This window comes from Lynx rufus, unplaced genomic scaffold (genome assembly GCF_022079265.1).
Source record: "Lynx rufus isolate CCGP_SWC_20201006 ecotype Redwood Valley unplaced genomic scaffold, mLynRuf1.p SCAF_29, whole genome shotgun sequence".
Lineage (NCBI taxonomy): Eukaryota > Metazoa > Chordata > Mammalia > Carnivora > Felidae > Lynx > Lynx rufus.
In genome coordinates, this window is record NW_025814844.1 from 9749765 (window position 1) to 9771376 (window position 21612).

The window sequence follows — 21612 nt, forward strand, 5'->3', positions numbered from 1 at the left end:
TATTTTTTTAATTTAAAAAAAAATTTTATTTCTTTTTTATTTTTTTTTTAGGGTTCCAAGAAGCTCTTAAGTGTGGGGACCTCTGTGTTAAAGTCTTTGAGCTTCTGTTCTCTGGCCTACAAGTTGGGGAAAATAATAGCTAACCCCATGGGATTGTAAAGATTCATACATTCCCAGGGAGCTCTCATTCCTGGGTGATCATAACCATTCTTGTGAATTTTAGTTGTAGTGTGGCTCCCCACACTTCCTGAACCATTTCCTAGTGTTCATTAAGGGTAACAGGGCAGGCCCTAGCTGTCAACCTCCCACTTATGTGTGTATGCTGATCTCCCTTAAAAGTCTCCGGGTTAAAGTGTCAAAGACCCACTAGGCAAGGAATCTTTTGCTCCTGTCTTCCATTACATGTGAGAACGTCGTGGCTTGCATATAAGAAATAACTCTCCGTATACAAGAACAAACTAGTGCCCCCTTCTAGCAAGTTGATATAGACCATAGTTCTGCAATCCTAGAGTCAATTACATGGTAAGACTTTATTTCCCACTCTTTCTTGATGCTGGCAGTCGGACCAGGAGGAAGATGCAGAGCTCAAGGCACAGGTAGAAAATTAAAAAGAAAACAAAAGCAAAAATCAGTGTGTGATAAGTCATTGTCTGTCTACGGTGTTCTAGTCTTCCAGCATGCTCCGTAGCCGGTTACCGTGTTGTCGGTGCAATGTGGAGGACGGCATTGGTTCCCGTGACTACCGTGTCCCTTACTTTTCCCTTTCTTCTCCACTTTTTTCAGAATAGTCTGATTAAGCGAATAAAGGGTGAAAATGTGTATGTCAAACATAGTAATCTTATGTTAGAGGTTGGTATTGGTATATACCAGTGCATGTTTGTGCGTGTTGACATTTCTTTTAGTGGCATACCCGTGGGCTCATACAATGATGCATGAACTGTGTGCTCTCACCTGTGAATAAGTGGGGATACCTTCTCAGCCTACTCTGATTCCTTCCTCTCTCCTAGATATAGATCCCTTTTTCTGTGTGTATTCATTTTAATTTTTTCTGGTTACGTGTGAATTACACTCTACGGTTTGCCTTTCAAAAACGCTTTTGATTTTTATGCTTGCGTGAACTGGATTTTTTTTTCTTCTCTTTTCCTTAGAAATATCACATTTTCACCAAAGTGCTTGTGGTAGTGTCATGAGCCCTGATCAGAATTCTTTTATTTTGACTACTAATGAGATTGACATTACTTAAAACACACACACACACACACACACACACACGCAGATAGGAAGGCAAATGTAAAACGTTGACTGTTGGATTCTCTATGTTCTGAATATAGGAGCTAGATAAAACTCAAGATGACCTGATGAAACATCAAACCAATATTAGTGAGCTGAAAAGAACCTTTTTAGAAACCTCCACAGACACTGCCATCACAAACGAATGGGAGAAGAGGCTCTCCACCTCCCCAGTGAGACTAGCCGCCAGGCAGGAGGACGCGCCCATGATCGAACCGCTTGTACCCGAAGAGGTCGGTATTCAGGCGCTGCGTCGCCATTGTCTTCTGTTCACTCACTAGCCTTGCCTCTCTGCAGGGTGTGCGCCTGGGGACCCGTGTTGGCAGGCTTCTGAGTAGACAGTCTCACCACCTGTCTGTGTATACCCTGAACTGACATAGTCAGGGCTGCAAAAGTAAAAGGATGTGGTGGCTGAGGAGTGAGTAGTCGCGCCACGGGGTGCTTGGAGTGAACAGGGAGGCTCCGGGGAACCACGGTGCATGCAAATGGGTTTATTCTGACTGTAAACCTAGACTTCACAGCTGGGAGAAATTGAGATACTGTCTTAATGAGCTGACGCTTTTTCTGAAAATGCTTTTTCTGCTGCACTAAGAAATGCCCTGAAAACCTCACGAATGTTTCTCGTCAGTTGCAAGACGAGGTGTTTCGGAGATTGTCTAATGTTTGAACGCTCACCTGAAGTTGACAGAATCTCAGGACCTCTTTTACTCTGGGGAATACCACACCAGGCTTTTACTGATGCAGTCGGTGTTCGATTGGATTTTGATTCTTAACTGATTTTTAAAAATATGCCTGATTGGTTATTTTAACTGATTTATAGTCAGTTTGCATTTGGCTTGTAGTAGAGAGCATAGAGCCCACAATGTCTTTTCACGTGAGAGCCTTCCATATTGGAAAGCTGTCTTTAAATGCACAGCCAGACTGGGAGGATCCAGCCGACACTACGTCTCGGCCTCCTCCGTGGGACCCACACGTGACAGTGGTGCCACTGTCAGCTGTTAGACGTCATCGTGCTTGTCTTTCAAAAGAAGTGGTTTTGTAAAACTACCTTTCTAGCATTGTATTGATTACCTTCTTTCTTCTCAAGACTCCTTGACTGTAAGAGACTTGTCCAGAAACCTGAGACAGAAGAAGATGAAAACTTAGGCCTTTAGGGGAGAAAAATTATTTAAATGGTAGTCTGTATGCAACGCTCAGGTCCTTGCAGTGAGAAGAGGAATATCATTACACTCATTTTCATCATTTTCCAAGCTTCCCTTGAAAGCTGTTTATCAAAAGTGACCACAGTCACCATGTTCACGACAATTCCAATCCCAGCTAAAAAGTGACAAGGTATATATCCATTTGAATTATGTTGAAAAGGGCCCTTTTATGCAGAATAAATGAACTGTTGCCGGAGTATTCCTGTAGCATTACACATCAGTTTCATTCAGATTACTTGAGTAATCTATAGTGAGCTAGTAGTGGTGATTATATTCTAAGAACATCATGTATGTTTGCTATAAAGTGGGAATGTTATTGCCAGTGGCTTCAACTTTCCAGTATTGAGTTAACAGCAGAGAAGTAGCAAGGATGCGCCAAAGCAGCTCCTCATTAACGCTGGAAAGTAGACAAGCCCATATACAGGGCCCAGCACACATAGGAAAGATAGAGGTGTGGTACGTGAGGGGTTCCAGGTATGTCTTCTGTCCTCGGATCTCTCCCTTTACAGCCTTTTATGATGCACCTAGGTTTCGTCCCTGCTACAGGTTCATTTCATTTAATCCAGCACCAACATGTAGACTGATCCCAGTCACTTGAATACTAAACGTTTCCAAATCCCAACCAAAATGCAATACCCATTAGCACCAATGCAGCATCAGTACATTTTTTAGTGTAGGTGGTAGTTTTATAGGTATTTCAGCTTAGCGCGGCCGATCCTCCTTATTCACGGATTCCATATTTGCACATTCGCCTACTTGCTGAAATTCATCGTAACCCTAAAATCAGTGTTAATGGCGCTTTCACAGCCCTCGGCAGACAGCCACAGAGTAGTGAAAACTTTGAGTCGCTCACTGTGCACATTCCCAGCGTGGGTTGAACAAGGCAGTGTTTCCATTCTCATACTGTAAACAAATGTGCTTTTTACGGCCTATTTAGTGCTGCATTTTCGAGGGTGATTTTGCTGTGTAATATGACCCCCAAACCTAGTGCTGAAGTGCTAGCAGGTGTTCCTAAGCACAAGAAGGCTGTGATGTGCCTTTTTGGAAAATACGTGTGTTAGAGAAGTTTCATTCAGGAATATGCTATAGTGCTGTTGACGGTGAGTTCCATGTTAATGGATTAGTAATAAGCATTAAATAACGAGTCTTGAAACAAAAGCACATATAAGACGAGGTTATATATGGAGCAGTTGATGACAGTATCGTGACCAGAGGCTCACAGAAGTCTTAACCGTGTATTTCCCACAAAATCAGTGGTTCACTAATTCACTGTTCATGGTGATTTCATTGAACATAATTACCAGGAATAACTAGAATCGGCTCTATTTGTGCATTTGCTTGCTTTCTAGTCTACCCTTGCTACTCAGGTCTTGCATGGGCTTCGATTTGGGCCAAAAAAACAACCATACACCATGACCATCTATTTACAGATAGGGGAGAGTCCTCTTCATTCTCTGAATCTGACTTCAGTGACCCAGGCCTTGGGGGTAACTCTAAGTGCATATTAAAATTGCCCACAGGAAAATTTTAAAATACTGATGCCCAGGATCTATTAAATCAGAGTCTGGGGGCACCTGGTTGGCTCAGCTGGTGGAGCATCCTACTCTTGATCTCGAGGTCATGAGTTCAAACCCTGCTCGGGGTGTGGAGCCTACTTTAAAACAAAGGGAGGCGGGATCAGAGTCTGATTTAGTCTGAGCTGCACCCTTTATCATTTGAAACCTCTCCACATAATTCTAACTAACGGAAAGCCCCGTTTGAACAACCCTGGCCCAGGGAGAAATGAGGGTTATGGCTCTACAGAAATCCCTAATCCCGTCAAAGTGAGTAACACCTCTGTACGTTTTGCACGCCAGTAAACGCCTTATTTCCCAATTAAGATGTAGCGATGAATGTTTAACGAAACAAAATGTTTGGGGTACACGGCTATGACTCTATTCTGACCCATATTAAAAGTAAACATTTTGATTCTTTTTTTATGGGCATCTCTTCACTTGTCTTTAGCCGAACTAACTGAATGGGGGTTGACCGTATATATAGGATTTTATTTTAAGGTTTATCCCCTTCATGTTACCCTTTTCTCTCAGTGGACATACACAGTCCCGAACACAGATAGTGTTGATATATTCAATTAAAGACAAAGACATTTTTGAAATTAGTTGATGTCAGATAACAGGATATGCTGAAAACCACTGTTTTCCTGCTATTATTGGGTTTTTTCAGGCTTTCATCTTAGGAAAATAATCTTTAGTTCAGTGACTATAATTAGAGGCCTAGCAGTGGTATCCTGAAAAGTACCTATAATTTTGACCTTTCCTTCCTGTTTCTTATTTCTCTATGAAAAAGAGGGTACAATTGAAAGTGAAACAAACCAGAAATCCATATTTTATGATTCCACATAGTACATTTTGTCTTTTCCAATACCTTTCCTCAAAATGGGACAGGATAGGGACTTTTTTTCCCTTTGAAAAATCTCTTACTTGTTCCTCATCGAAAAAGGGGCATAGGAGAACGATGCTATCAAAATCTGTCACTAGGTCCTCCAGGAGAATATTCCAGATGCTCCCTTACAATCTCTTATAGGCAAACTTAAATGCAGTACTGCCAGATTGGTACAGACGTGGACATTCTAAATAGCTCTCACTAAATTATATTGTTTACAACAATAGGATTTACTTTAAAAGTTCCGTTCTCCTAAAAACTTTGAGCTTTCTGTTACTATTTTTTATATTACTCTTACTAAATACCTTTCTCTCACTGCTGCATGGGGTAATATAGCTATGCATAGAGATAGGCTCAGTGGCTAATACATTGCCCCTTGAATTATTCCTATCTAATACTAAAGAAAGGAACAAAAAGTAAGTGAAAGGAAAAAGCTAGTGGCTAACATAGCGTATCTACTTCAACGTTTCTTAATGTTGTTATAGGTTAAAGAAAGCAAGATCTAAAGTACTTGCTTTTTACCGAGATCTTTTGAAGTGGACTATTTAAAGTCACTCACCATCTTATAGAAGTTCCAGTCAACTTTTGAGTTCACTTTGTTTATTCGTGGAATAGTCAAGAAAGCCATGTAGGTCTGACAGGGTTTGCTCAGAGTAGTCGCTGATGCGGTGACCCATGCGCATTATTTTGCCTGGGATTAAGCAGCACTTAAATGGGGAAGACAGTCCAGGATTTGTCCGATGTAAGAGTGAGGATTTTTGTTCCTCACTTAATTTTTTTTTTTTAATCTTAATACTTCCTCTCACTCCTCGCTGGTGCAGTTTTGCAGAGGACTGACCTAGACACCGTTCAGATGCCAAGGAGCTCTTTCTATTGCTTGCGCGTGTTTTGTGTTTCTAGAACTAGAAAACGTGTGAGCCCTACGCTAGTGTTTCAGAAAAGAATCTGTTACTTTTTGGAAATAATTCTTAAACTTGGAGATGGTTTCAGACCGTTTTTCAAATTCATAAACAATGATTCGCTTCTTCAGAAAGAGATGAATATTATATGTACAACACAATCAAAGAACTCTCTTCCTAACTTGCCTTTTTTGGAAACTGTCTACTTCCTCTTCTCCAACCCAACCCCCTTTATTCAAACAGACCGAAGAAGAAAGAGAAATTTCTGAGAAAGTTATATTTTTGCAGCAAGAAAGCTCTCCATTCCTTGAGTCTCAGGTAAAAAACAAACATAAAGGGATTTCCCAGGAGGGAATTGCTCTTCAGATTTCAGTGTCATTAAAGTGTTTTTAGTTTTTATTTTCCTTTTTAAATTGACCTTAAAACTAAGGTAGGTGTATCATTTTTGCTTAGATTCTGGGGAGGGGACAAAGGAATTTTCTTGCCATTTTCGTTACCAGCCATCATTTCTTTATGGCTTTTGTGCCTAGGTGATTATATCTGTGTATGGCCAGTGAAGCATTATAATTCTGCTTTCTAATGATATTATTGGGGCTTCTTACTGTCTGCTTTACCCATAGAGTGATACTAATTTAGATGACCTTGACTGATTTTGAAAGTTCTGAACTTTTATTGGTTTTCCCACTAGCCGAGTATGATAAAGAAAATGCAGGAAGGAGACTCCGCGGTTACCTCTCGTCAAATCATTTTCCAGAAAACTGTCCCATCGACCCTAGAGGTTATTTTTCAATTCATTTCATTTAATCCAGCACCAACATGTAGACTGATCTGTAATTGTTTTTTTCCTAAGGCACACACATTTCCAGATTCAAGTTTTCAGAGTAAGACAGACCAGAAAGTAGAAAACACTGTAGTTTAAAATGTAAACCAAGGCGCTCAGCTGCCCCTGGTGTGATTTTGCTTCCCTCTGTGATCTGTAAGACTAGTCAACTGCCCGGCCTCATCCTTGTAGCCTTCTCTCTTAATTTTCATTTCTTCTGTCGTATTGGAACTAAGACTAAGGAGAGTGGCAGAGAAACTATTCACACCATGAGCTTCAGTTGTAAATAAGATTGGACCACCATGACCTATTTATAAGAGGCTCCAACAATGCCCCCAACTATAGTCCCTTGACGACCGGCACACTCAGTATTTATCGGATAGGAAGTGCTATGGTAGATTTGATCTCCTATATATATAAGGAACTATAATTTACAAACATGAAAAATGATAATCACAGAAATTTGTGGAATGCTGGCAAGTTCTTTGTGAAAACAGCAGATACGACGCACAGTGTTCTAGTTACCATGGAAAACTGTCTTTTTGTGTCCACACAAGCTAAATAACTTGTACAACACCTTCAGTAACGTCATTCAATTTTGAAATCTAAAATGATGAGACGCTTAGCATAAGGTCCGGTATATTCTTGCAAAAATTTACCACCAAGTTATGTTCCTATTTAAAGAAACCTGAAATTGCAACTCTTTGTGCAGACTGTATTCCAAGCTGAAGGTTAGAGTTTGTAAGTTTCAGGTAAGAAGAGATTTGCAACCAGAATTATTAGATAATAACACCAGCCCTGTGCAGTCACATCACAATGTAGCTTTTGCCCTGGTTTCTTAAAGGATTCTTATTTTAGAAATGAAACCATCAGCATTTCTAATTTAGCTTTTATATTTCAAATATAGGGCACAGAGGATTGGGTTATTGTAGACAAAGTACCCACTGAGGTAGTTGATGGTGATTCGAAAAAGATTGTGACTTACAAGGTGGTGACCGTGAGCAGTAGAACCGGAGACATCCCAGCCGATCTGTTAAGATCTGGTGCCATTGAAATGCAGAGCTTCGAGGACTTGGCCCGGGAAATGCAATTGAAAGGAGAAAGCAAACAGAAAATATACACTCTAGGGAAATCCTACGACACCGTATCCGGCAAGATCGTAACCATGACTGGAAAGGCCAAGGAGGGGGAGAAGGCAATACAGCCCTGCAGTCTGGAAGCCCTTCAGAAAGCGGACAGAGCGTTGTCGGAGTCGGTGAAGATCATCCCGGTCACGGCCGATTACGAGGTCCTGGACGTCACCCCCGATGAGAAATCCAGGAGAGGACCCGAGGTGCATACCCCCAAGCGGAAACTGTCCGAATCGCTGGCTCCCATCAAGGAAGCCGATTCCCGGCGGCCGAGCCCCGAAGAGGACGAGCTCCAGAGAGCCCCGGGGCCGGGCCGGGACGCAGTGCCCCACGCCGGCCCGGAGGACACGCGCCCGGGCAGGACGGAGCCAGCGCCGGAGGGCGAGGTCTTGAAAGTGGGGCTCTTTGGTCCCAGGAGGAAGAGCCTGTCCGAGTGGAGATACTCACAGGAACCGGCCTTCACCGTGGCCACTGCTCATTACGTTACCGAGTCCTCCTCATCTCGAGTTGTGGTAACCAGTGCCTTTCCCTTGGACCACCGTTTCAGATTCCAGCATGACGTTTTTTTTTTGAGGCAGTGCCCTTCCACCCTAAACTTTTCTGTTCTCGCTGTTTGGCTTTTTGTTGAGAGCAGCCAACCCAAGCTTTTTAAGTTTTGTCATGGTTAGATCAACACTGCAGTCCAACGTAGGCGTTAAAACACTTGCCGTTTTATTTCCAGCTCCCCGATCCCGAGATGTGATAGTGCTGCTGTGGCTTGCAATGAAGGGAAAATGGTCTGCTTAAACCAGCACCGCCCATGTCCTAATAACTCTCTCTGCTTTACCAAACAAGAGCTCATGGTCACCTCAATTTGCTATTTTATTTCCCATTCTTTTCTGTTTCCCAACTTTGTCTGGTAGATTCCCTCCTCCCTCCTCCCCCCTTCCTCCCTTACAGTTTTGTCTAACCGGCTGTGAATGTGAATGTGCCCGCCTATGTTCCTGTCTCTGTGCTTGACTGTCCGTTTCTTTGTTCACCCAGACTAAACAGTCTTCTGCCGAAAAGCTCATGGATGGCTCTGAAATCTTCAGTTTATTAGACTCTGCGAGAAAACCAACGGAATTCATAGGAGGGGTTACTTCTACTTCTCAAAGCTGGGTTCAGGTGGCCAGTTGCTTCCTCCTTGGTGTTCCTGACTCTGCCCATTTGCCTTTCTTTATGCCTCTTGGCTGTGTGTGTGCGTGCGTGCGTGTGTTTTGCATCCCAGGGGCTTTGCCTTAAACGCCTCAGAGGTGTTGTCGGTTATTTTCCTTTGCGTCTGCCTGGCATAGCTGTCGTAGGCCTTTAGCCCCACCAGTAGAACATGCTTCAGGTATTCCAAAGGCAATCGTGTTGAGAAGTCGTAATTTGCATTTAACTTTTTAAGCATTTTATGCTCTCTGTTAGGTCTAAGAAAGCTGCCAGAATCCATGGGAGTGTGCTACAATGCTTTCATTTTGTTTTATTTTAATTGCATTTTATACTGCGTCCCGTTTCTTTTGCGGCTATCCGGACATAGCACAGGCTTGAGGGCGTGTGTGTATGTGTCGGGGGCAGGGGGCTCGCATCAAAGATTCTGGCAGGAGGAATGAAAGCTAATTTGTGTTTTGTATAAGGGTTTCTGCTCATAAGCACTTGACACTGGCTTTAGGCGTCCTGGCGAGTGGCTGCGTTTGTTTTTATTTTGGTTTTTTGGCCCTCGGTTTATGGAAAGTCACACTGACCCTGCCATCTTTTCCCATGCAGAAAACGGAAACCAAGATGGGGCCCAGCAAAACAGAGCCGGAAACAAGCCAGCACCCCCAGTCACTTAGCGCCGAGAAGGTTGTGCAGGAAACCGTGTTGGTGGAGGAAAGACATGTCATGAATGTGCATGCGAGTGGGGATGCTTCTTACGCAGCTGGAGAGGATGTGGATGCTGCGGCACAGGCAGCATCTGCTGATGCTTCTGGCTTGAAAGGGAAGGAGGGCTCTGCCCTGACAGAGGGGGCTAAAGAGGAAAAGGGGGAGGTGGCTGGCAAAGCTGTCCTCGAACAGGAAGGAACGGCCACTGCTTCCCATGAGTCAGAGGAGGAGCAGAGTGCAGCAACCCACGTTTCTGAAACTTGGGAACAAAAACCTCATTTCGAGGTAACTAGTAGTTGATGTTCCTTTCAGCACTAACGTAAAACTGATATGTGTGGTGGGAGTCCCCGAAATTTAGTTAAGCATCAAGATGGAGCTACGTTGAATTTTCGACCTTTTCCAAATGCAGTTTGTTTCTCCTCTTATATCCCTCTTGCATGGCAATCTCAGGAGACTCCATGCTGGTTTCCATCTTTGGGGTCACGTGCATACACATTTAATGATTATTAATAAGGTGTAGTTCCAGGAAATGGTTTCTACCTTTGCTGTAATTACTGTAATTGGCAGTAAACCTGGGGACTGCGTGGCCAACAAGAGCATAGAACATTTGATCAATCTTCTTTTTTTGATCAGTGTACTTACCCAGAAACTGTGCTTGCCCAGGTACCAAATGCCAGAACTTTGTTCTTTATCTCTCCGAGATTCCTGAATTCTGTGCTGTTGGAGGTTCTTAATGTCTTAGCATCCATTCCTTTTTTCTAAGACGTTATTAAACAGAAGGCTGATTGATTACTTTTGATCTATCTATGCAGTAGAGGAGGGGGAACACAAAAACAGTTTTTTAAACATTTCCTTCAAAATGCCTTCCTTTACCTGGAACATCCCATGTTTAAAAAAAAAAGAAAACTAATCCTGAAAGACTGACATCTATTTGGTGTCTGCCTCATTCCTCAACTTACTCTCCCCATGTAATACATAAACATTTATTTCATACTAACCTGTGCTTATACATATCCACTGGGGGGGGGGAGGGGAAAAAACCCAAAAGCGTGCCTTTGTGCAAACTGTAATAGCCACTGCCTACTTCTCATTGGTACAGTCATCGACTGTGAAGACAGAAACCATCAGCTTTGGCAGCGTTTCACCAGGAGGAGTAAAGCTAGAAATTTCTACCAAGGAAGTGCCGGTAGTTCACACAGAAACGAAAACCATAACATACGAATCCTCACAGGTAAGACCGTCTGTCGAGGCCGGAGCCCTGGCACCTTGTTTTGCTGCATTTACTGGCTTGCTGCATTTAAGTATAAGTACGTGATACTTAATGTGCCGGACTTAGAGGGCCCAGTAGCCAAGCTGTGTCTATCAGGAGCGATCATGGTGATAGGCATAACTTTATTACCGAGCAAAAAAAAAACATCAGGTGACTTTAAGCAGGTCTTCCTGCATCTCAAAATGTAGAACAAGGCTCAGGAGCCTATCGCCTTAGCCACAGGTCAGGGAAAATAGCAGCTCAGGCAGACACGACTCACCTTTCTGAAGTCCCGGTGTTTTAAGGATGGTTCCCCCTGGCTGCCTTGGGTGGCGTCGTACCCATAGCCAGAGCTCCTGTGTGCTGACTGAACAGCGCGGTGGTCGTGAGAGAGAACTCGGTCATCCTAATGCCCTGAGCTAACACAGCAGACCTCTGGAGAGGTCGGTGTTTGAGTGTGGTGTCTGTTCCTCTGCTCACACAGGTCGATCCGGGTGCCGATTTGGAGCCGGGTGTGCTGATGAGCGCACAGACGATCACATCTGAAACCACCAGTACCACAACCACCACCCACATCACCAAAGTAAGTGGGGCGGGAACAGGTAAAAGGAAGGCATTCACACGGAACTTCTTCCCGGTTGAGCTGCACAGGCCCAGGGTTCTGTGAACATCAGGAGCCCGCGTTGCGCTCTCTTCACCCAGACTCTGGGGCATTTGTCCTTAGGTGCTAGTTTCTGTTTAGGAATATGCATCCCAATGCCTTTTGCTTAACACAGAACTCCGGCGCTTAGCACGTGGTAGGTGTTCCAGAAGCACCGGCCAGCCTCACCCCCAGAACTGCATTCCAGGCTCACTTCTGAAATTAACCATTTTAAGTAATTGCCAAAGAATTGTTTCCGTTCTTAATGATGTTATTGAAAACCCTGTTAGCGTTTTCTCCCAGTTCCCCCATTGAACAACGACTGTTCCTCCAGTGAGTGAATTTCTGACGCTTGCCTGTGCCTTGCAGACTGTGAAAGGAGGCATTTCAGAGACGAGGATTGAGAAGCGCATCGTCATCACAGGAGATGCGGACATTGACCACGATCAGGTAGTGTGCGCGAGATGGCAGATCCCCTGGCAGAGAAACAGAGGGGGGTCAGCCTTACTCTTCCCAGCGTTGTTCTTTTAGTCCATCAGGCGGTCTAAACCGTTTTCGGAATTAACTTTTCAGTGTGCAGCCTCCAATTCCTTTTGCAGTCATTGTACCTCATTTGTAAATGACGTATATAGATCTAGCTCCTAAGCCTCCACCTTGCTACTGATCATGCATGTTCCACCTCCTTTTTGTCTTTGCCCTTCTGTGATTTCCTGGGGATAGGCTCTGGCTCAGGCAATTAAAGAGGCCAAAGAGCAGCACCCTGACATGTCAGTGACCAAAGTAGTGGTCCATAAAGAGACCGAGATCACACCGGAAGACGGAGAGGATTGACCCCAGGTAAGAGGCGACGCTGATTTTCTAGACTTGGCCTTGGCTGGCATGTAGCATGGGACACTTCCCTCTCTCCTTCCCCTGCCGCCTCCTCTCTCTTTCTTCTCTCACTGGCATTTTGCAGGGCTGCTCACCAAGGGGATGGAGAATTGGTTTACAGGCGCTGGTTTGTTTCACATTTGGGGGCTCCATCCCGTGGACATTTTGCATATTCTGCCAGTTAGAGGATCAAGAAAGAAGCAGTCTTTGCGTGCATGCCCTCACTGGTGTTTCCTTTTCATCCATGCCCTGGACTCTTCATTATCCAAATTCGAAAGGTCAAATTTGATTTCACTTGCCATGTGGCCTAATTAGCACTAAGGCCATTTTGTTCTGAGACGTATAATTTGTGTGTTCCAAATACTCGGAAAATGTACCCCTTTCTCCTTGGGACAGAAAACTTATCCCACTTATTGTAAGCTTTCTCCTCGGCTATGTTTGCTTATGCTCCTATTTATGCTCTCGTTTTTGCTTTGTTTCTTACCTTGAAACCCAGGCATTCACTTCCATGTTGGATGTCTTGTATTTTCTGTATTCTTTGGGATGCCTTTTTTGCTTCTTAGTATAGCATCGGGCCTCAGGAGGAGGCAAAAATGCAGTCTTGTTTCCTGCTTTTCTGCAGAGACCGTGTGCATGCCTTTTCAATGGCTGTTTGGCTCGCATCGTGAGCAGATAGCATCTTGTGCTTGCGCACAGACGTGTTATACACACTAACCCGCCGTGCAAGGACTCCCAGGCCCCGACCATCCCCAGAGGGCTTTGAATGCCGAATGCAACAGTTGCGCTACTTGCTCACTTGCTTACGTGATAGAAGTCTCTTGAACACTTCACGTGTATAAAGGAAATAAGGAGGTTCTCTACCACTGCTTTAGGGCATAGAGATTGATGAGTGGCCTCTCAAAGAAGATAATGCAAAGGTCACTCATTACGTTCGAACGAGTCCTATGACTTGGAAGACAGAGAGCAGAAAAAGGTTTCTCCAGTGAGCTTCCGCCACGTGGGTGACGTTGTGCTTATTTCAGAGAATGCGTGTCAGTGACTTAGGCTGGTATTTTACAGTATCTTGACAAAAAGTGCATTTAATAACCTGCCTGCAAGATAGGTGTTTTGTGGCCTTCATCTGAGGAAGACTCTCGGGTGTTTTCCAGGGAGTAACTGATCAAATCTCTTTCCTACAGGAATAACTTAGCCTGCACATGAATCCAGTCATGCAAACCATTAGGAAAACCAGAGCCTATATGGAGTCCCCTCTTCTAACCCAACTGACTTGTATCTGCCCATGGAAAATTTCAATCCGGAAGAACTGACCTTGACCATTAACAAAGACACTGGCAGAGAGATCTTCCCATAATAAAGCAATCCGAATCAGCATCACGAAACTGATATTGCATGAAGCAACGATAAAATTACAAAAAGAGTAGCATTTTTAATTTCCACCAAGTGTCTAAGTTTTCAGCTATACCTGCACGTTCATAACCAACAATATAAACCGTGATCTCATGTAACACATAAACAATCCATGCCTTTCATAGTTTATCCAAGTCTAAACAAAACTGCAGTTTCTTAGGTGACAGATCTTTTGTTTACAGACAGACGAAGATGACCCTAAAATGCTAGAAGCTGTCTAGGTCCAATGTGTCAGGTTTATCCCAGATTAGATGTGCCAATAACCGAGTTTATTCAGTAAACAACTTGGATCTTGTACTTGTTTCACCTGGTTTTATTACTCCGCCCGTAAACAGCAACGACTCCCGATCGTCTGGAAATATTTAATGCTTACAATCCTGCTTTGTGTATCTGACTTAATCCGTTACCAGGTAGTACTGATTTTAGCATATTAATGTGAAATTTCTTCCTCGTTCGCTTTGGTCTGCGTCCAATCCGGAAAGCTTCCAAGAGTTCCCTGACAAGTCCTAAATATATGTGAATTGTCATTATTTGGGGAAGAAAATCTGTATTTTTGTTAGTTTACAATATTATGAAATTTCACCCCAGAAAAACCTGTTGGGCTTCTGATGCTTCGTTTTCTTTCTTCGTTCCTTCTTCCTTGTGTTTTTTTAAGTTGATTTTTTTTTTCTTTTACTTGAAAAAAAGCGTTTTATTTCCAAATCTGGTCCATATTTACAATCTAGTTCAGAGCCAAGCCTTAAATTGTACAGAATTTCCACTGTAATTAAAGTATTTAGTGTTTAGTTATAAATAGCCTTCAAAAAGATATATTCTCCATTACACTGTCAACTGCATCACACAGCCCATGGTGAATGTATGTTTCTGCATAGCAAAATAAAAATGGTAAATGCATTTAAAGCTCTAATTCTCTGTGTGTAATACTTTCGGTACTGTATATATCTAGCCAAGAGGCAGCATTCGCATGACCTCAAAGGCTACTTCATCTGCATGATAGAGAGCTTGTCTTTTTACAGGACAAAAGGTGTACAGGGTGACACGACGTGTGGACCCCTCCGGGTGTCAGAGATGGGAAACAAGAAACATACACGTAAATGTTCGGTTGCCTACGAAGGCCTTAACGAGTACAACTGGTTACCACAGAATCTCATTTTCAAAGTTTTAGGTTTTTTATAAGAGGTTCTCCTATAAACCCCAGTGTTTCTGGGTGCCGTTAATATACCAGAAAGAGCGAGACCTCCCTCACGCCTGCGCCATAGCTGAACAGATGAGCTGGTGCGTTCTACAAGGGCCCACGCAGCGTGTTCCCACAGTTCATCCACATCAAACTCCTTCATGCCAGGGCCTGAGAGTAAGACTTTTATCACCAATTGCCAATCTAACGCCTGAATGCACTCGCTGGCTATATGCCATCGGGTCACACTTTACCTAACTTGCTGATTTTTTTAAAAACTTCAATTAAAAAGATTTTCTGCCCCTGAAAATTGTTAGATGTGACCACGCACCTTAGTCTTCATGAGGGGGTCAAATTCTTATCATTTATCTATGAAGAAGTTACCATTTGTCCTTATTGTCAATACTACCTACTCATTTTAGGAACTGAAGCATCATTTTGTGTTTGAAGCTAACCAAAAAATGTGTTGAGGACCATACACAAAAATAAAGTGGAATGAAGACCTGAATGTGAGACCTGAAACCATAAAAATCCAAAAGAGAACACAGGCAGTAATTTCTCTGACATGGGCTGTAGCAACATTTTTCTAGACACGCCTCCAAAGGCAAGGGAAACAAAAGCAAAAATGAACATTGGGACTACATCAAAATGATGCTTCTGCACATCAACAAAACTAAAAGACAGCCTACTGAATAGGAGAAGATATTTGCAAATGACGTATCTGATAAAGGGTTAGTATCCAAAATATATAAAGAACTTACACAAATCAACAGAAAAAAAAAAAAATCAGATAATCCAATTAAAAAATGGGCAGAAGACATGAACAGACATTTCTCCCAAGACATACAGATGACCAAAGACACATGAAAAGTTCAACATCACTCCACCAGGGAAATGCAAATCAAAATTACAATGAAATATCACCTTACGCCTGTCAGAATGGCTAAGCACAAGAAACAGGTGTCAGCGACAATGTGGAAAAAAAGGAACCCTCACACACTGTTGGTGGGAATGCAAATGGGTGCAGCCATTGTGGAAGACAATATGGAGGTTCCTTCAAAAATTAAAAATAGAATTGCCCTGTGATCCAGTAATCACACTGCTGGATATTTACCCAAAGAATACAGAAACACTAATTTGAAAGTATCTATGCACCCTTATGATTATTGCCGGATTATTTAAAATAGCCACATTATGGAAGCAGCCCAAGTACCCAGCAATAGATAAATGGGTAAAAATGGGTGTGTGTTCATGCATGTAGGTATATATACATACATACATGACATCCATGCACACACACGCACAATGGAATATTACTCAGCCACACACACAAAAATGAAATCTTGTCACTTGCAACATGGTTGGAGCTAGAGGGCATAATGCTAAGTGAAATAAGTCAGAGAAAAACACCATATGATTTCACCCATATGTGGAATTTAAGAAACAAAACAAATGAACAAAGGAAAAGGCAAAACCCCAAAACAGACTCTTAACTATAGAAAACCAGCAGAGAGTGGACAGAGGGAGTGTGGGGGTGGGTGGGTGGAAGAGGTGAAGGAGAGTAAAAGTACACTTATCATGATGAGCCCTGAGTAATGTATAGATTTGTTGAATCACTACACTATACACGTGAAACTAATGCAACACTGTGCGTTAATTATACTGGAATTAAATTGTTTTAAAAATTATAAGAAGTTGAAATTTTTGGAGAAAAATTAATACTTTTTTGATAGGAGAATGGTCCATAGCCTCCCAAAGATGACTGGACTCAGTCTGCTTAGCTTATATCCATCAAGTTGTACCCGTGTTAGCTGTTTGAATCTTAGTTTTTTACTTAAGTGCAAATGACATAACGTTGTGTTAGTTTCAGGTGAACAACATAATCATTTGACATTTGTATATATTGTGAAGTGATCATAATAAGTCTCGTCAACATGCATCACCATACATAGTTACAAAATGTTTTTTCTTGTGATGAGACCTTTTAAGATTTGGGGCGCCTGGGTGGCTCAGTTGGTTAAGCGTCCGACTTCGGCTCAGGTCACGATCTCGCGGTCCACGAGTTCGAGCCCCGCGTCGGGCTCTGGGCTGATGGCTCAGAGCCTGGAGTTTGCTTCTGACTCTGTGTCTCCCTCTCTCTCTACTCCTCCCCCGTTCATGCTGTGTCTCTCTCTGTCTCAAAAATAAATAAACGTTAAAAAAAATTTTTTTTAAAAAAAAGATTTACTGTCTTGGCCACTTTCAGATATTCAATACAGTTTTAACAATAGTCACCGTGCCGTCCGTGTTCACTGTTTAAAACCACGCCTAGTGTTTTCGTGTTCCTCTGTCCCCAGCAATAAGTGCTTATCCATTTTCATAAGATTATACATTATTAAGGTTTCTTTTCCTTTATTATGCTCATAGTTTTTCTAGCCTGCACCCACTATTATGTGGGGGTTCCAAAAACACTCCCACATTCTGGGATATTTATGACAGCAGTGCCCCTCGGCCAGTACCAAAATCAGTATCTACTTATATTGCTTGATAACAAATCACCACACAATGAGCAGCCTAAAATAATGCGTGTTTATCATCTCTCGGTTTCTGTGGTTCAGGGGTCTGGGCATGGTTTTACTGGCTCCTCTAAAAGGCTGCAGTCGAGGTGTCAGCCAGGGCCGGGGTCTTATCTGCTAGCTCAACTGGGGAAGGATCCACTTGCAAGCTCTCTGTAGTTGTTTGCAGAATTCATTTTCCTGTGGTTGTAGGACCCTCGGAAGCTTACTTTTTTCAAAGCCAGCAATGAAGGAGGAGACTCTCGAGTGTATGCTAGCCAGACAATCTTCTATAACATAACATAATCAAGGGAGTGGTTTTTCATTACTTTTGCCGTATTCTGTTGATCAGAAGCAAATCGTGATGTTCTGTCGGCAGCACCAACAAATTTAATTTAGATTCAGAGATTATTAATGACTCACATTCCTTAACTCAACAGTTTTACAGGTAGATCCCAACTAAAATTGGCCTGTGCTCATTGCTCAGCTCTCAGGTAATCTCAGAACATTTCTTAAACCGTTACCTCCAATACAGAAAAATGCAGCATCACATTGGGTGCAGAAAAAACCCTGGAGATCGCCCTTCCTGAAACTGAAGAATTCCACCTAGTTAGCAATTTCCCCCACAAAAAAAGAAACACTTTGCTTCTCAGTTTGCTCTCAGATTGCGTTTGTAAGAAAACGAGCATCTGTGGTTCTCTCAAATGAGCGGAAAAACAAATCGCAAACCTAAAAGCAATATGGTGTCGCCATTGGTAACCTGCGTTCCCAGGCTGATCACACAGGGATCTGAAGAAACTTCACTTACAGAATTGCCAACCTTAGAACAACGTATAGGATCCTTTCTCTGGAGTCACGGAGTGAATTGGGCCTAGTGGGTTAGATCACACACCTTGTAGAACTAGTCAGCCTTTGTTTGTTTGTTTGTTTTACAATTACTGTAATCCATTTCCTCCGTTTTGCTGACTTCTTGCCAGCACATCTCTTAATTTAAAAACACTAACATGGGCTCTGGAACATGGATCTGCATTTGCTGCTGAATTACAATGAGGGTTATACGTACCTTCCCTTAAAAGCTTTTTTATTGGTCTCACTCCTGTAGATTAACCAGTGTCAGAAGCCTCTGTCTTGGATTGCCATAGAGGTGGTCTTATATTTTAATGAGCATTTACTCTTTGAGTGAAATTGGATTACTCCATTTTTTAAAAAAAAAACTATATTTGGGGCGCCTGGGTGGCGCAGTCGGTTAAGCGTCCGACTTCAGCCAGGTCACGATCTCGCGGTCCGTGAGTTCGAGCCCCGCGTCGGGCTCTGGGCTGATGGCTCAGAGCCTGGAGCCTGTTTCCGATTCTGTGTCTCCCTCTCTCTCTGCCCCTCGCCCGTTCATGCTCTGTCTCTCTCTGTCCCAAAAATAAATAAACGTTGAAAAAAAAAAATTAAAAAAAAAAAAAACTATATTTTGTGGCAGGCCATTGGTGCATGTAAAACTGTATTCTCAAAATGACATTTCATTTCGACAAATAGTTTTTATCAGAGCCAATTAACTCTAAGGAAGGGTAAGAAAAAGAGCTAATGCTTCCCGAGTGTGGTTATGAACACATGCACGCACAGTGGCTTGTCATGTTTCTTTGAGATAACTGTAATCTTTTAACAGATTGAGCAGGTTCTTGTAGCACAAGCTTAAAGAAGAGCTTATCAGCCAAGATAATATATGGATTTTTTTTTAACGTTTTATTTATTTTTCAGACAGGGAGAGACAGAGCATGAACGGGGGAGGGTCAGAGAGAGGGAGACACAGAATCTGAAACAGGCTCCAGGCTCTGAGCTGTCAGCACAGAGCCCGACGCGGGGCACGAACTCACGGACTGCGAGATCATGACCCGAGCTGAAGTCAGCCGCTTAACCGACTGAGCCACCCAGGTGCCCCCTGGATTTTTTTTTTTTTTTTTTTTGAGACAGTGTGAGCAAGCAGGGGAGGAGCAGACAGTGAAGGGGTAGAGAATCTTACCCAGGCTCCAAACCCAGATAGAGCTCCGACACGATCCTGAGATGGTGACCTGAGCCGAAATCAAGGGTCAGACACTTAACCAACTGAGCCACCCAGGCACCCCTATGTGGATTTTCGTAAGTGCCCTGTGCAACAGGAAGGAGCTAGAATGTTTTTTTGGCTGACTTTCAGGCTTACTCATTCCCCTTGAATAATACTGAAGTCAAAATGATCTCTAAAGACCAGCAATGACAAAGAAATGCACATTTTAACACAGTATAATTTTCCAACGATCGATTGGCCAAAGCATCCTTTTAATTCCATGCCTGGTGAAGATGCAGAGCAAAAGCCATTTCTGGTGGGAGTGTAAGTTGGTAATTTGTCTGGAGTAGGATCAATAAAACATATTCTTAAGTTTTTTACAAAGATTTTGACCCAGCAAATCCACTTGTGGGGATTTTTCCTAAATAAGACACAAGAGTTGTACAGGATTTAATGTACGAGGATGTTTATTTAGCTCAGTGTTGCTTCTAAACATGGAAAAGGTTTAACAGTAAATAGGAGGAAATTTGTAAGTAAATAATGGAAACGACATGAGATAGAATACTGAGGAACCACCCAAAATTGTAAAATACTGACCTTATAGAGGAAATAATCCTAACATATTAATTAGTGTAAAACCAGATAAAACAGTTTATATGTTATGGTGTTAAGCAGGTAAAAATGTTTACTCACAAAAAATGCATAGACCTATACCAAAATGATGGCAGTGACTTCCTGTCTCTGAGGGCAGAGTATGTAATGATTTTCTATCTTCCCTGTGCTGTTCTATTTTTCTAGTCATTGAGAGTGTCTGTAACCATTATCACATATATATTTTTTTAAGTTTATGAAAGAATACCAATAACTTTATTTAGAGCCTGAGAATAATGGAGAGTGAGAGATATGTAAATGAGAAGGAGGCTGGAAAAGTGACGTGTCCTTGGAACTTGAAAGCCATTATTACAGTCACCAAATGCTACAGATGCCTTTGTGAACTACTTACTTCTTTAGTCACGTACTAATTAGAATGGTGATAGATGAGTTTCTGTTATAGAGAATGAAGTTATTTATAGTAACACCCTATGCTGGATCTTTTCAAATGAATAAGCCTTGCCTTGAATGCACGTTAGCAGTTTAGGCAGCATATTTGCTTTTGAAGGGTAGTAGTTAGTAAACCATAAAAGCAATTTTCAGTGTTTCCACAGTGTAATCGAAAGATCATGCTTCTTTGGGTTTGCTTAACTTTTGCTTCCCTCTGCATAGAGCCGCCTGTCACTAGCCCCATATTTAAGTAAGTATGGTCTCAAAACAAAAAAAAGACGACTCTGGGCTCAGCAATCCTGTGCCCTGTCACTAATTTTGTCACCATCAGCCAGTGACTTAGACACTTTGAGCTGAGTTTACTCATAGTTAAATAGGGAATGATAGCCAGCTGTAAAGACTGTAAAGGTGAAAAGCCTTTAGACCCATGAGAAAGTACATGACCAAGCAGGAATGTAGGAGGACATTCTTTGTAGAATATAAAATGGAGGTTTATCCCATCTTTTCTCCCCTCAACACCGTGCATCACTTATTCTGTGCACGAGAACCCAAACTAGTTTATCGCGGAAATAGCTAATTGCCTCTGTTGGAGAAAAAAAAAAAATATCCCTCAGCTTGGGGAAAGAAGTCAGAAGCTGCAAAATCCCCTTTTCTTGTTACGATTCCTTGTGATGTGGGTGACCACAGCTAGGGTCCTTCCTGTATTGGGGCCAGTTTTCACTTTGTTCCGAGGCAAAACAGCAACAAACAAAAAGCATGTGTACGATGACCCTTATGTAGGTGGTTCGTGCTTTTCTATGGGGGAGGCTCTAGCTAATATTGTCAGCAATACAGTGAATATAGAGCAGCTAGCTCGCCTGATATCAAGCATAGAAGTGTGCATCGAATCCAGAACCTAAGCAGGCCGCTTCCTATGATCATTGCACTGCTTGTTGGGTAAGGTGTGTATCTGTACAGGCATGTACATATTTGTGGATTAGCTATATTCACTGTATTTGCTGGGACACTTACTGTCGGAA

At 42.5% G+C, this 21612-nt stretch overlaps 1 protein-coding gene across 7 annotated transcripts in view; it reads left to right on the forward strand.

Annotated features, from left to right (window-relative positions):
- EPB41L3 (erythrocyte membrane protein band 4.1 like 3) overlaps positions 1–14722 on the forward strand; it is a 146183-nt gene extending 131461 nt beyond the window's left edge. For 2 of the 7 annotated variants that reach the window (XM_047090304.1, XM_047090305.1), the window contains exons 14-20: positions 1332–1523; positions 9551–9934; positions 10749–10880; positions 11383–11481; positions 11908–11988; positions 12259–12375; positions 13587–14722. In XM_047090304.1, coding sequence (XP_046946260.1) covers positions 1332–1523; positions 9551–9934; positions 10749–10880; positions 11383–11481; positions 11908–11988; positions 12259–12369 — 999 coding nt within the window. In that variant the 3' untranslated portion in view covers positions 12370–12375; positions 13587–14722. Of the gene's footprint in view, positions 1–560; positions 597–1331; positions 1524–9550; positions 9935–10748; positions 10881–11382; positions 11482–11907; positions 11989–12258; positions 12376–13586 lie in introns of all 7 variants that reach the window. The other 5 variants (XM_047090307.1, XM_047090308.1, XM_047090310.1 and 2 more) reach the window with 4 other exon arrangements.
- The last annotated feature ends 6890 nt before the right edge of the window (positions 14723–21612 follow it).